The sequence below is a fragment of the Grampus griseus genome, assembly GCF_964374135.1.
Source record: "Grampus griseus genome assembly, chromosome: 3".
NCBI classification, from domain to species: Eukaryota; Metazoa; Chordata; class Mammalia; order Artiodactyla; family Delphinidae; genus Grampus; species Grampus griseus.
Window position 1 is genome coordinate 61,591,764 of NC_139019.1, and position 14,511 is coordinate 61,606,274.

At 38.7% G+C, this 14,511-nt stretch overlaps 1 protein-coding gene across 1 annotated transcript in view; it reads left to right on the forward strand.

The window, feature by feature from the left end:
• Nucleotides 1–14,511, forward strand: part of SCAMP1 (secretory carrier membrane protein 1) — a 102,422-nt gene that overhangs the window by 81,532 nt on the left and 6,379 nt on the right. The window contains exon 8 of the mRNA XM_082651904.1: nt 2,590–2,707. Within this exon, the coding sequence (XP_082508030.1) occupies nt 2,590–2,707 (118 nt within the window). The remainder of the gene's footprint in view (nt 1–2,589; nt 2,708–14,511) is intronic.

Below are 14,511 nucleotides of genomic sequence, written 5' to 3' on the forward strand. Positions count from 1 at the left end.
AAGTGTTTACTCTTTAGCATTTGAGAGAAAGGAAATGTTTTAAATGTTTAATTTAAAAAATACACTGCTTATGTTAACAGCATTTTTGTATTCTAATGAAACCTAAATAATTTCTTTTGCTTTTTTTTTTTTTTAAATAAATTTATTTATTTTTGGCTGCATTGGGTCTTCATTGCTGTGCACAGGCTTTCTCTAGTTGCGGTGAGCGAGGTCTGCTCTTCATTCCGGTGCATGGGCTTCTCATTGCGGTGGCTTCTCTTGTTCTGGAGCACGGGCTCTAGGCACGTGGGCTTCAGTAGTTGTAGCCCGTGGGCTCAGTAGTTGTGGCTTGCAGGCTCTAGAGCGCAGGCTCAGTATTTGTGGCGCACAGGCTTAGTTGCTCCGCGGCATGTGGGATCTTCCCAGACCAGGGCTCAAACCCGTGTCCCCTGCATTGGCAGGTGGATTCTGAACCACTGCGCCACCAGGGAAGCCCTTCTTTTGCTTTTTAGAACAGACTTAGAAAAAAGTGTTAAAACTGAGCACAGCAGCCTGTGAGGTGACTAAATAGCACAGGAATCTGCTAGTGAGGGTGCATACAAGGTGACCTGTTGTAAGATAGACCTCAGGTACTTTAGCAGACTTTAAAAAATTAGACTCTTTATTTTGAGATAACTGTAGAGTCACAGACAGTTATAAGAAATAATGCAGAGAGATCCCAAGCATCCTTTATCCAGTTTTCCCCAGTAGTTGCGACACGTGGGCCCCAGAGTGCATGGGTAACATATTGTAAAGCTATGGAATAATACCAAAATCAGGATCTTGACATTGATTCAGTGAAGACACAGGACATTCCCATCACCAAAGGATCCTTTATGCTGCCCGTTACAGCCACACTCATTTCCCTCCTTAACCCCAGCAATCACTAATCTGCTTGTCATTTCGAGAATGTTATATAAATGGAATCATGCAGTTTGTACCCTTTAGCTTTTTTCACTAAGCATAATGCTCTGGAGATTTATCCAGGTTGTTGTGTCTCAGTCGTTCATCCCTTTTTATTCCTGAGCAGCATCCATGGTGTGGATGGACCACAGTTTGTTTAACCATTCACCAGTCCAAGGGACCTTGGATTGTTCCTGGTTTGGGGCTATTCTGCTAAAAACATTCGTGAACAAGTTTTTATGTGAACATAATTTTCATTTCTCTGTGATAAATACCCAAGAGAAGAGTGTAATTGTTGGTTCATATGGAAGTTGCATGTTTAGTGTTGTAAAATTTCTATTTGTTTATTTTTAGATGATTTATTTATTTATTTTTGGCTGCATGCCACAACTTGTGGGATCTTAGTTCCTTGACCAGGGATTGAACCCGGGCCCTTGGCAATGAGAGCCAAGGGAGTCCTAACCACTGGACCTGCTAGGGAATTCCCTGTTCAGTGTTTTTAAAAAACTGACAGTATTTTCCAGAATGGCTGTAACATTTTACAGTCCCAACTACAACATATGGGTGATTCAGCCTCCACATCCTCACCAGCCTCTGGTGTTGTCACTACTTTTTTTTTTTAAGCTGTTCTGATAGGTGTGTAATGATATCTCACTGTGGTTTTAATATTTATTTCCTTAATGACTCATGATGTTTTATCTTTTCATGTGCTTATTTGTCATCTATATATCCTCTTGGTGAAATGTCTCTTCATGTCTTTGCCCATTTTCTTTTTTTTTTTGGTTGCGCTGGTCTTCATTGCTGCGTGTGGGCTTTTCTCTGTTGCAGCGAGTGGGGGCTACTCTTCGTTGCAGTGCGCGGGCTTCTCATTGTGGTGGTGCCTTCTCTTGTTGTGGAGCACGGGCTCTAGGTGCGCGGGCTTCAGTAGTTGCAGCACTCAGGCTCAGTAGTTGCGACACGTGGGCCCCAGAGTGCATGGGCTTCAGTAGTTGTGGTGCGCGGGCTCTAGAGTGCATGGGCTTCAGTAGTTGTGGCATGTAGGTTCAGTCATTGTGGTTCAGGGCTTAGTTGCCCTGTGGCATGTGGACTCTTCCCGGACCAGGGATCGAACCTGTGTCCCTTGCATTGGCAGGTGGATTCTTAACCACTGACCACCAGTGAAGTCCTTTGCCCATTTTCTAATTGAAACTTTTTAATTTTAAGAATTTATTTTTACTGTTGAGCTTTGAAGTTTCTTTATATATTTTGGATACTAGCCCTTTGTTGAATATGTGGTTCTCAAAGATTTTTTTACATAATTAAAATGAACTTTAAAAAATAATAATGAAATCATAGGCTTAAAAAATGTAAAATCTCATGGTATACATTTAAGGCTCTGGATTTTGGTGTTTAGGTTTGAATTCAGACTGTGCTGTTTTTATTAGCTGTGTGACCTTGGGCAAGTTGCTGAATAATCTTGGTGACTCAGTTTCTTATCTGTAAAATAGGGATTAAAAATAGCATATATCGTAGTGGGTTGTTGTGAGAATTAAATGAGTTAATACATGTAAAGAACTTGGATGTTGCCTGGATTGTAAGTGCTGAAAATGTGTTAGTTATTATGCTGTTTTTAAAAATTGTGCATTAACTTATTTGCCTAATTTTAGTTTTCTTCTTTTAATTTCATAGTGGTTGGATTTCATCCCTTACTGGTCTCAACAAAAGTATTCCTGTTGGAATCATGATGATAATCATAGCAGCACTTTTCACAGCATCAGCAGTCATCTCACTAGTTATGTTTAAAAAGGTAAGTGAAATTTTATGTCTGTAAATTTTTTTAGTGAACCTGAGATTCAGTTCTCATTTTCCCATTTTGCTCTTTATTTAGTGTAACCTCAAGCCATTTGGTTGTTGTTCTTATGCAAGTTTGCTCTCTGAGGATTACTTTTTACAATTAAAAGTTATGCATAGATAAATTTTAGAAAATTGCATCACATTTAATGTTTCCTGTAGATAGAGAATATTTTTAAATTCTGTTAACCGAGGGCTTCTTTTATCAATTGAAGAGTCAATCTCATTTTTAAAATTTGTATCTTTTTATATATTCTGATTTCTTTTTTTGAATATGAAACATAGTAGACCGCTTAATAAATAGAAGTAAAACTCTTGTGTGATATGTGCATTTTATTTGTATTTTATCTAAGAGTATAAAGTGAGCTGGTAACAGATTCAGGCTGGATTATGGACTGAATTTTATTTTTAGTAACTGCCCAATTATCTTAGCTATACAGTTGGCAATCTATATCCACATGTTCCACATCCTCTAATTTGAGCAACTGTGGATTGAAAACATTAGGGAAAAAAAAATTCCAGGAAGTTCCAAAAAGCAAAACTTGAATTTGCCATACAATGGCAACTATTTACATAGTATTTACATTGTTTTTACAACCATTTATATAACATTTACATTATATTAGGTTTTATAAGTAATCTATAGATGATTTCAAGTATACATATGGGACAGATGTGGGGAGGATGTGCATAGGTTACTTGCAAATACTACGCCACTTTGTATAAGGGACTTGAACACCCTCAGATTGTGGTACCCATGGGCGTGGGGATGAGGGTATCATGGAACCAGTACCCACAGATACTGAGGGATGACTGCGCCTCCTCCTGTCAAATTCCCATGGCTGTTTTCACTGCCTTAAAGAAAATCATTCCATACGGTAGGAGAAAGGTCAGGTTTTTTTATGTATAAAGTTATATCGTGCCTTGGGTATGTATTTTTGATATTCTACACATGTTCCAACATAATATAGAGACCCTGTGAATTACACCTATGTTTTAAAATAATACTTTTTGGTGGGTCTCACATTAAGGAAAATAAGTCCTTAAAACATTTTTTCTTTGTTTTTTTTTTACTCAGTGGCAACTTGGGAATATGTACAAGGATTGCACAGAAATAACTGTACCTTATATTTAAGAAAACTGCATTCTTGAAATATTTTGCTTGTACATTTGTCTTTAATCCTTCTCAAAACTCTGTGAAACCTAGGCTATGTTCTTTCTGTCCATATTTTGCTACTCATTTCCCCTCTTAAAAGCTTTTACTTCTTTTTAGAAATACACATACATAACTATTGAAACTCCGCTTTCTAAAGTTACTAGATCCTATACCAGCCTTTTTTTCCGTTTTCCTCCTCCTTGGACGCTGAAGCCTTCTATTCTACAGGTGGCCCCTCTTCCTCAGCCTTTATGGTTATGTTCTGATTCTTCTGCCTCTGAGTCTAGTCTTTCTCCTTCATTTCTTTGTTCAGCTCATAACTAAAGGTCTTCTTAAATGCAGTCAGGTCTCTGCTCTTTGTGCTTGCTCTACAGTAGTTTTTCCTTTGGGAATTTCAACCTCCCTCATTGTTTCAGTTTCTTCCTTACCTGCATGAACTAGAATGTTGGAGTTGAAAGACAATGCTTTACACAGACATTTAGTTGCATCTTCAGGTGACTGTTTCTATCTCCAGTTGATTGGTATCATCATCTCACAGTAATGCATACACTCATTCTTTTCTCAGAACCAGCACTCCTTCCAGAAGTTCTGATTCATATTCAAGAAACGTTTATTAACACCACATAGTGTATGATTCCACTTATATGAAATGTCCAAAATAGGTAAATCCATAGAGACAGAAAGTAGATTCGTGGTTGCCTATAACCAGGGGTGGGGTAGAGGGTGACTACAAATGGTTATAGAATTTCTTTTTTGGGGTGATGGTGAAAAAGGTCTATGAATATACTAAAAACCATTGAATTGTATACTTTACAAGGGTAAATTGTATAGTGTACAACATTTATCTCAATGAAGCTGTGTTTTAAAAAGGAAATTTATTAAGTAGCTATTATACATGAGTGGTTGTAAGTACTTTTTCATGTGATTCCATTTAAAACTTACGTCATTACTTTGTCAGTGCTTCCATTACTTTTTTTTTTTTAACATCTTTATTGGGGTATAATTGCTTTACAATGGTGTGTTAGTTTCTGCTTTATAACAAAGTGAATCAGTTATATATATACATATGTTCCCATATGTCTTCCCTCTTGCGTCTCCCTCCCTCCCTATCCCACCCCTCCAGGCTGTCACAAAACACCGAGCCAATATCCCTGTGCCATGCGGCTGCTTCCCACTAGCTATCTACCTTGGACGTTTTTTAGTGTGTATACTCACTTTCCTAGACTCTTTCTTAGTGTCTGTTCCATCTTTCTCTTCCTTTCCATTTCCAACCTCAGCTAACCCAGAGATTTTTTTACAGGTTGCTCATACCCCATTCCCACTTCCTTCAGTTCACTTTATGTATAGTTACTATTTTAATCTAAAAAAATCCCAAATAAACCCAGCACTCTGAAGATTTTTGAAGTGGACTTCAGGTTGGGGAATGGGATTGTGGTGGTAGTGGTAGTAGGGCTGGTGGTGACCTTTCACAACTCCCGGATCCAGACTTTATACTCTATTCAAAGTTACTGCTTGGTTTCTTTTAAATACATCACGTACATTGCTTTGTCTCAGTTTTTGTTCATGGTATGCTTCTTGACCTCTGGGTTGCTTTATCTTCTCTACCAGTTGAAGACTTACAAGTGCTCTTTCAAGACCTGGTTCCAGTCTCATATTCTTCGTCTGTGAAATAAGGAATTTAGATGAGATGATTTTATGAAGTACAATAAATGGAGATAATATAAGCTAAAATATAGTTTGAGCCAGCTTTCATATTTGTAACGGCAAGGATTTCTTTTAATTTGATAGAAATTGAGATCCAATGAAAACACCTGATTTTTCTTTTTATTTTCTTTTCCATACTTGCTCAAAACTTGCTGTTTTTTCTTCCAACTTCATTGAGATATAATTGACATACAGCACTATATAAGTTTAAGGTGTACAGCATAATGATTTGACTTACGTCATGAAATGATTTTTAATAAGTATAGCAAACATTCATCATCTCATAGATACAAAATAAAAATTTTAAAAATGTTTTTCCTTGTGATGAGAACTCTTAGGATTTACTCTCAACAATTTTCATATATAACATACAGCACTGCTAATTATATTTATCATGTTGTGCATTACATCTCTATTACTTATTTATCTTGTAACTGGAAGTTTGTACCTTTTTAACTATCTTTATCCAATTCCCCTTCTCCCACCCGCCGCCTCTCATAACTACAAATCTGATCTCTTCTTCTATGAGTTTGTTTGTTTTTGAAGTATAATTGACCTACAACACTGTGTTAGTTTCTGGTACACAACGTAGTGATCTGATATTTCTGTATGTTTCAAAATGATCATCACAGCAAGTCTAGTTACCATCTGTCATCATATAATGGTATTCTATTATTGACTATATTCCCCACACTGTACATTTTAAAAGAAAAAAGTCCTTTGGGGCTATGTAGCCATAGTTTATAACCGCTAGGAGTCAGGCTTTCCATAAGCAGTTAATGCCCTCTAAAAGTTACCTGTGCACACTGTTTTGGCTCTAGAATAGTTGCTTTTTATTAGGCTATTCTGCGTCTCCAGTACCAGCTAAATGGTGCTCTGTGGTATATATTTATTTCAATGGCAGTGAATACAATTTTGAGAATTTTGTGGACATTCTGAAGTCCTGCATAATTTGGAGTTAGCTAATCATTGGTGTCTAAAGTGCCCAGTATGGGCACTATGGTATCTTTGTTTTCCCCATAGTGTCATCTTATAATCCAAATTTAAAATAATTGAAATGCAAGAATATCTGTCTCTTGTACCTATTCATAGATAAAGGAATAGTTTAATCCTTACCTTTCACAGATAGATTTTTAAAATTTTCTTTTAGATTATTCCCAAACAATATTTTTTTTTACAGGCCCATCTTTTTGTAGTAAGCTATTAGAAAGAATTACATAATAGTTTTGGGCTAAGGGAAAGGTATTATAAATGGGTCAAATAATAAATGAATGAGTCATAGGAGATTATATATCAGGGGAATACAAAGTTTCCCCCATCCTTTAATTGATATAAGAGCTAGAATAACTTAGTACGCTAGAGATAAATAGATAATACGTAATTTGTATTTCCTTTGGGACCTAGTTTTGAATGGTTATTTTTCTATGAAATTTAAAAAATTGTTAATAGACTTTGTCCACATTAATAAAATAATTGTTAGTAGTGATTTTTTTGCACTTCAGAAGAATTTTTAAAAAAAGTTATTTCACTTCTTTAAAAAACAAGTTTTTAACGTACTTAAAAATCTTTGTCTATACCAAAATATCTGTTTTGCAAATAATCTTTTATCTTGTGTGAGAGTATAGAATTGGGGTATATGATCCACAATAATGAAAAGTCTCATTTATTAGTTAAACTGGTGTTTTACAGTAAATGCTTTGTGAAGCTATCCTACTGTATATAAAGTGATAGTCCTCTTAGATTAAAAGTGAATTTCACTTTCTTTAAAAGCATTGTAGTTGTTCACTACACTCCCCTCCCCTTTTATTTCTGATTTATTTTGGATCTAGGATAGAATGCTGATAATTTTACTGTAATATCTTTCTGTACTATCACAGACAGGCATGCTGCTTCTCTCTCTTCCTCTCTCTGAATCATCCAACACTAAGGTCTTTTCTGATTAGGTATCAATGTCAGATGATTCACATTGCCTATTAAAATGCTAGTCCAGGGCTTCCCTGGTGGCGCAGTGGTTGAGAGTCCGCCTGCCGATGCAGGGGACACGGGTTTGTGCCCTGGTCCGGGAAGATCCCACGTGCCGCGGAGCGGCTGGGCCCGTGAGCCATGGCCGCTGAGCCTGCGTGTCCGGAGCCTGTGCTCCGCGACGGTAGAGGCCACAACAGTGAGAGGCCCGCGTACTGCAAGAAAAATAAAAATAAAATAAAATGCTAGTCCACATGCTGCTTATTTTCATCCAGGGGACACAGAGTAGGTGCAGTAATACTTTTGAATCCCTAGAAAAATTGGCACTCTGAGCAGGTTGTTTATATCTGTCATCAGTTGGTATCCTTAGTATGTTCACTTTTTTTTTGATTGCCCAAATCTTAATTTTGTTATCCTTTTCTATAAGTACTAGGCTAGTTACTTATTAGATTCCAAACCCCAGTTAATATAACTAAATTATTGTGAATTATCTTTACCTAGGCATTTTCAAATTTGGTGGATCTGCTAGTTTATGATGCTGTACATATGATATTTTCATCCAAATAATCTTTATATGCATATTTTAATGGCTTTATTACTGAGATGTAACTCACATGTCATGCAGTTTACCCATTTAAATTGTATAATTCAATGCTTTTTGGTATATTACATTATTAATTTTTAAAAATTGTGGCTCTACATAAAACATAAAATTTGCTATTTTAATAATTTTTAAGTGTACGATTTAGTAGCGTTAATTACATTCACAATGTTGTGTAACCACTACCACTATTTCCATTTTTCATCACCCCAAAAGGAATTCTGTGATATCTTTTTTTGTGATATCTTTGTCTGGTTTTGGTATCAGGGTGATGCTGGCCTCATAGAATGAGTTCAGAAACATTTTTTCTCTGCAGTTTTTTGGAATAACTGAGAGGGATTGGTGTTAACTCTTCTTTAAATGTTGGTAGAATTCACCTGTGCAGCCATCTGGTCCTGGACTTTTGTTTGCTGTGAGATTTTTTTAAATTACTGATTTAATTTAATTCTTGGTAGTTGGTCTGTTCCTAATTTCTATTTCTTCCTGATTTAGTCTTTGGAGATTGTACATATCTAGGAACTTATTTGTTTCTTCTGGGTTGTCCATTTTATTGGCATATAATTGTTCATAGCAATCTATTATGATCCATTATATATCTGTGGTGTCAGTTATCAGTTCTTTTTCATTTCTGATTTTACTGATTTGGATGCTCTCTCTTCTTTTCTTGATGAGTCTGGCTAATGGCTTATCAATTTTCTTTACCTTTTCAAAGAACCAACTCTTAGTTTCATTGAACTTTTCTAATTTTTAGTCTCTATTTCATTTATATCTACTCTGGTCTTTATGATTTCTGTTAACTTTGGGTCTTGTTTGTTCTTTTTCCAGTTACTTTAGTTGTAAGGTTAGGTTGTTTATTTGAGATTTTTCATTTCCTGAGGTTGACTTGTATCACTATAAACTTCACTCTTAGAAACTGCTTTTGCTGCTTCCCATGGATTTTGGATCACTGTGTTTTTGTTTTCCTTTTTCTCCAAGTATTTTTTAAATTTCCTCTTTGATTTCTTCAGTGGCCCATTGTTTGTTTAGTAAGCATATTGTTTAGTCTCCATGTGTTTGTGTTTCTTACATTTTTTTCTTGTAGTTGATGTCTAGTCTTACAGCATTGTGGTCAGAAAAGATGCTTGATATGATTCCAGTTCTCTTAGGTTTACTGTGACTTGTTTTGTGGCCTGCCATGTGATCTATCATGGAGAATGTTCCTAGTGCACTTGGAAAGAACATGATTCTGCTACTTTTGGATGAAATGCTCTCTATTTATCTATTAACTTCGTTTGGTCTATTGTGTCATTTAAGGCCAGTGTTACCTTATTGATTTTCTGTCTGAATGATCTGTCCATTGATGTAAGTAGGGTGTTAAAGTTTGCTAGTATTATTGAGTTTCTCTCAGTTTCTCCTTTTATGTGTGTTAGTATAGTAATTCCCCTACATACCAACGAGTTCCATTGCAAGAGTGTGTTTGTAAGTCCAGTTTGTTCGTAAGTGCAACAAAGTTAGCCTAGGTACCCAACTGACACAATCAGCTATATAGTACTGTACTGTAATAGGTTTATAATACTTTTCACACAAATAATACATAAAAAAACAAATGCAAAAAATAAAGAAAACTTTTTTTTTTTTTTTTTGCGGTACGCGGGCCTCTCACTGTTGTGGCCTCTCCCATTGTGGAGCACAGACTCCGAACGTGCAGGCTCAGCGGCCATGGCTCACGGGCCTAGCTGCTCCACGGCATGTGGGATCTTTCCGGACCGGGGCACGAACCTGTGTCCCCTGCATCGGCAGGTGGACTCTCAACCACTGCACCACCAGGAAAGCCCAAGAAAACATTTTTAATCTTACAGTACAGTACCTTGGAAAGTACAGCAGTACAGTACAATAGCTGGCATACAGAGGTTGGCATTAAGTGAACAGGCAAGAAGAGTTACTGACTAGAGGAGGGAGAAGGGGTGGGAGATGGTAGAGCTAAAGGATCGTCAGCAATAGGAGATGGAGGGTAAGCTGCAGTTTCACTCACGCCTGACATTGATGGAATGAATCTTTGAAAGTTCACAACTTGAAGGTTCGTATGTAGGGGACTTACTCTATGTAGTCTGTATATTTAGGTGCTCCTATGTTGGGTGCGTATATATTTACAACCTTATACCTTTTTCTGGATTGATCCCTTGATCATTATTTAATGGCCTTCTTTGTCTCGTTACTGTTTGTTTTAACGTCTATTTGTCTGGTATAGGTATTGCTACTCCAGCTTTCTTTTCTGTTTCTGTTTGCATGGAATACCTTTTTCCATCCCCTCACTTTCAGTCCGTGTGTGTTACTTCAGGTCTAAAGTGAGCACATATATATGAATGTTTTTGTATTCATTTAGCCACTCTGTGTCTTTTGATTGGAGCATTTAGTCCATTTACATTTAAAGTAATGACTGTTAGGTTATGTATTTATTGGCATTTTGTTAATTGTTTTTTGGGTTATTTTTTGTAGTTCTTTTTTCTTTCTTTTTCTCTCTCCCTTGTGATTTGATGACTATCTTTACTGTTATGTTTGGATTCCTTTCTTTTGTGTGTGTATCAATTATAGACTTCTGGTTTGTTGTTACCATAAGGTTTATATATAGCAGTGTGTGTGTGTGTGTGTGTGTGTGTGTGTGTGTGTGTGTTGTGTATGATTATTTTAAGTTGCTGATCTCTTAAGTTTGAACACATTTTTAACAACCCTGCATTTTTACTCCACCCTGCCACATTTACAGTTTTTGACATCATATTTTACATCTTATTTTGAGTATCCCTTAGCTACTTATTGTGGATATAGATAATTTTTCTACCTTTTATTATTATTAGTTTTAAAATATTTATTTGGTTGCACCAGGTCTTAGTTGCGGCAAGCAGGCTCCCTAGTTGTGGCTTGCGGGCTGCCTAGTTGCGGCTCACTGGCTCCTTTTAGTTGTGGCATGTGGGTTCCTTAGTTCAGTAGGCAGGCTCCCCAGTTGCAGCTTGCCAGCTCCTTAGTTGTGGCTCACTGGCTCCTTAGTTGTGGCATGCATGTGGGATCTAGTTCCCCAACTAGGGATTGAACCCAGGCCCCCTGCCTTGGGAGCACAGAGTCCCAACTACTGCACCACCAGGGAAGTCCAAATTTTTCTACTTCTGTCTTTTAAGCTTTCTACTAGCTTTATAAGTGGTTAATTTACTACCTTTACTGTTTGTTTGCCTTTGCCAATGAGATTTTTCCTTTTGTAATTTTCATATTTCTAGTAGTAGCCTTTTCTGCTTTGAGAAGTCTCTTTAACATTTCTTATAAATCTGGTTTTGTGGTGCTGAACTCTCTTAGCTTTTGCATGTCTGTAAAACTTTTGATCTTTCCTTCAAACTGGAAGGAAAGCTTTGCTGAGTAGTCTTCTTGGTTGTAGGATTTTTTTCCATTCATCACTTTAAATATATTGTGCCACTCCCTCTGGCCTGCAGAGTTTCTCCTGAAAAGTCAGGTAATAGCCTTATGGGAGTTTCCTGGTATGTAACTTGTTTCTTTTCCCTTGCTGCTTTTAATATTCTCTCTTTATCTTTAACTTTTGCTATTTTAATTACAGTGTGTCTTAATGTGGTCCTCTTTGGGTTGATCCTGTTTGGAGCTTTCTGTACTTCCTTGACCTGGATGTCTATTTCCTTTCCCAGGTTAGGGAAGTTTTCAGCTATTATGTCTTCAAATATGTTCTCTGTCCCTTTTTCTCTCTTCTGGGACCTCTATAAAGTGAATGTTAGTACACTTGATGTTGTTTTGGAGGTCTCTTAAACTGTCCTTATTTTTAAAAATTCTTTTTTCTGTTCAGTTTGAGTGATTCCACTGCTCTCTCTTCCTGTTCTCTGATTTGTTCCTCTGTATCATCTAGCCTACTGTTGATTCCTTCTAGTGTGGTTTTAATTTCAGTTACTGTATTCTTCAACTCTGTTTGATTCTTCTTTGTATTTTCTAACTCTTCGGTAATCTTCTCACTATGTTCATCCATTTCTTCTCCTGAGTTCTTTAAGCATCCTTATGATCATTACCTTAAATTCTTTATTGTGTACATTGCCTACTTCCACTTCACTTAGTTCTTCCTTTGGGGTTTTATCTTGTTCCTTTGTTTGGAACATATTCCTCTGTCACCTCATTTTGGTTAATTCACTGTTTTCATTTTTCTGTATTTGGTAGGCTTGTTATATTTCCTGATCTTGGAGAAGTGGCCTTATGTAGGAAATGTCCTGTGTGTCCCAGTAGTGCGCTTCCCTCTGGTCACCAGAGCTATATGCTCTGGGATTGCCCCATAGGTAGGTTGCATGGGCCCTTTCGTTGTGGTATGCTGACTACTGTGGGCAATCTGGTAGGCATGGCTAGCCCCCGGTCTGGTTGGTTGCTATGCCCTGCCTTGTGCAGAGGCTGCCGGCCACTGATGGGCCAGGCCGTGTCACGAGGTGGCTGGTTACAGAGCCCCAGGGGGTCCCAGGGCTAGTTCTGGCCCACTGCTGTGTGGAGCTGGGTCTTAAGTTGGCTGGTTTTTATGCTAGGTGTCCCAGATCCCATGTTGGCCTGCTGGTGGGTGGGGCCAGTTCCTGACATAACTGTCTGCCATGTCCATGGTGTCTTGAAGCTGGCGTTGGCTTTCTTTTGGGTGTGATTGGGGCCCAAGGGGTCCCAGGGCTGGTGACTGCCCACTGGTGCATGAGGCTGAGTCATGGGGCTGGTGTGGCCCACTGGTGAATATAGGCAGGTCCTGCAGTCTCTGGTTGCAGAACCAGGGCATCCTGAAGCTAGGGTCAGCCTGTTTGTGGATGGGGATGGGACATAGGGGGCTCCTAGGGCTAGTGCTGGCTCACTGGTGGGTGGACCCAGGTTCTGGGGTCTCTGGCTGCATGGCCCTGGAGATCTGGGGATTGATGTTGGCCAGTGGTTTGTGGGGCTGGGTCTTGGGTTAGCTGGGGACTCTGGGGATCCTGAGGCTGCTGGTCTGCTGGTGGGTCAGGCCGTGTCCACCTGTTAGTAGCTTTGCCTGAGGTGTCCCAGTTCTGGTGCTGACAGGTTGGTGGGTGGGACCAGGCCCGGCCCTGGTAAGAAGGAGGATTCCCAAATGGCACTTTCTATCACCAGTGCCCTTGTGGTGGCCTGAGCTCCCCAGATTGGCTGCCACCAGCATCTGTGTCCCCATGGTGAGTTCCAGCTGCCTCCTGGGTCTGCAGGAGGCTGTTCAAGCGGGTCTGACCCAGGCTCCTTTCAAATGACTGCTTCTGCCCTGTGTCTCAGGGCAGGCGGCATTTCGTGCATGCCCTTTCAAAGCGAAGTCTCTGTTTCCTACAGCCCTCTGGCGCTCCTGGAAGCAAGCCTTGCTGGTCTTCAAAGCCAGACGTTCTGGGGGCTCACCTTCCCAGTGGAGGAGCCCATGTGGGGCTTGAACACCTCACTTCTCAGGGAGAATCTCTGTGATTCTAATTATCCTTCCGTTTGTGGATCGCCCACCCCAGGAGTTTAGGCCTTGACCGTCCCGCATCTCTGCCCCTACTACCTGTCTTATTGTGCTTCCTTCTGTATAACTTTAGTTTTAGTAGCTCTTTTCTGCTAGTCTTCAGGTATTTCTCATCAATAGTTGCTCTGTAAATAGCTGTAAGTTTGGGTGCCTGTGGGAGGAGGTGAGCTCAGGGTCTTCCTACTCTGCCATCCAAAATCATGATTTCTCGATATGGTGTTCTGGAAGCATTAATGGAAACGATACATTTGGATTATTTTGTTTAAATAAAGTACCATGGTTTTTAATTTCCATAATATTTTGTGTGTCATTCAACCACCTTGTACACTAAGATATTTTTGAAGATACGTTAAGGAAGCAGGATTCTTTTCTGGAGTTGTGTCTTGGCTGTGACACTTTTGCAGATATTTTAAAGTTAATTTTAATTTTTATTAGTCTAACACATTTACATAATTCTCATTTGATCCTCAGGAAAACTCTGAGAGACAAACAGGACAAGAAATATTCTTGTTGTATGAGAAGTAAACTCGAGGTTTTGAGTGGTGTCCAGCCCTGCAGAAAGTAGTGGAATCACTAGGTACCAAATCTAGTGTCCTTTCTGTGGTACTCCTAGGACTAAATATGTAGGTTAGTGCAATTCTCATAAGTAGAAGAGATAGCAAGTGTTTAAGTTGTTTAGTTTTTGCTTTTTAATGACACTGTTTTACCTTAAAACTATCTCCCTGATTTCTTAAGGAGTGTGTTATCAATAGATATCAGTAGATATCACTGAACCATAACAGGGAAATGGTAAGCTTTTTGAGATGTTGATCCTTGTAAGTAGCCCGTCATCTTGCTGGGACACTGAAATGA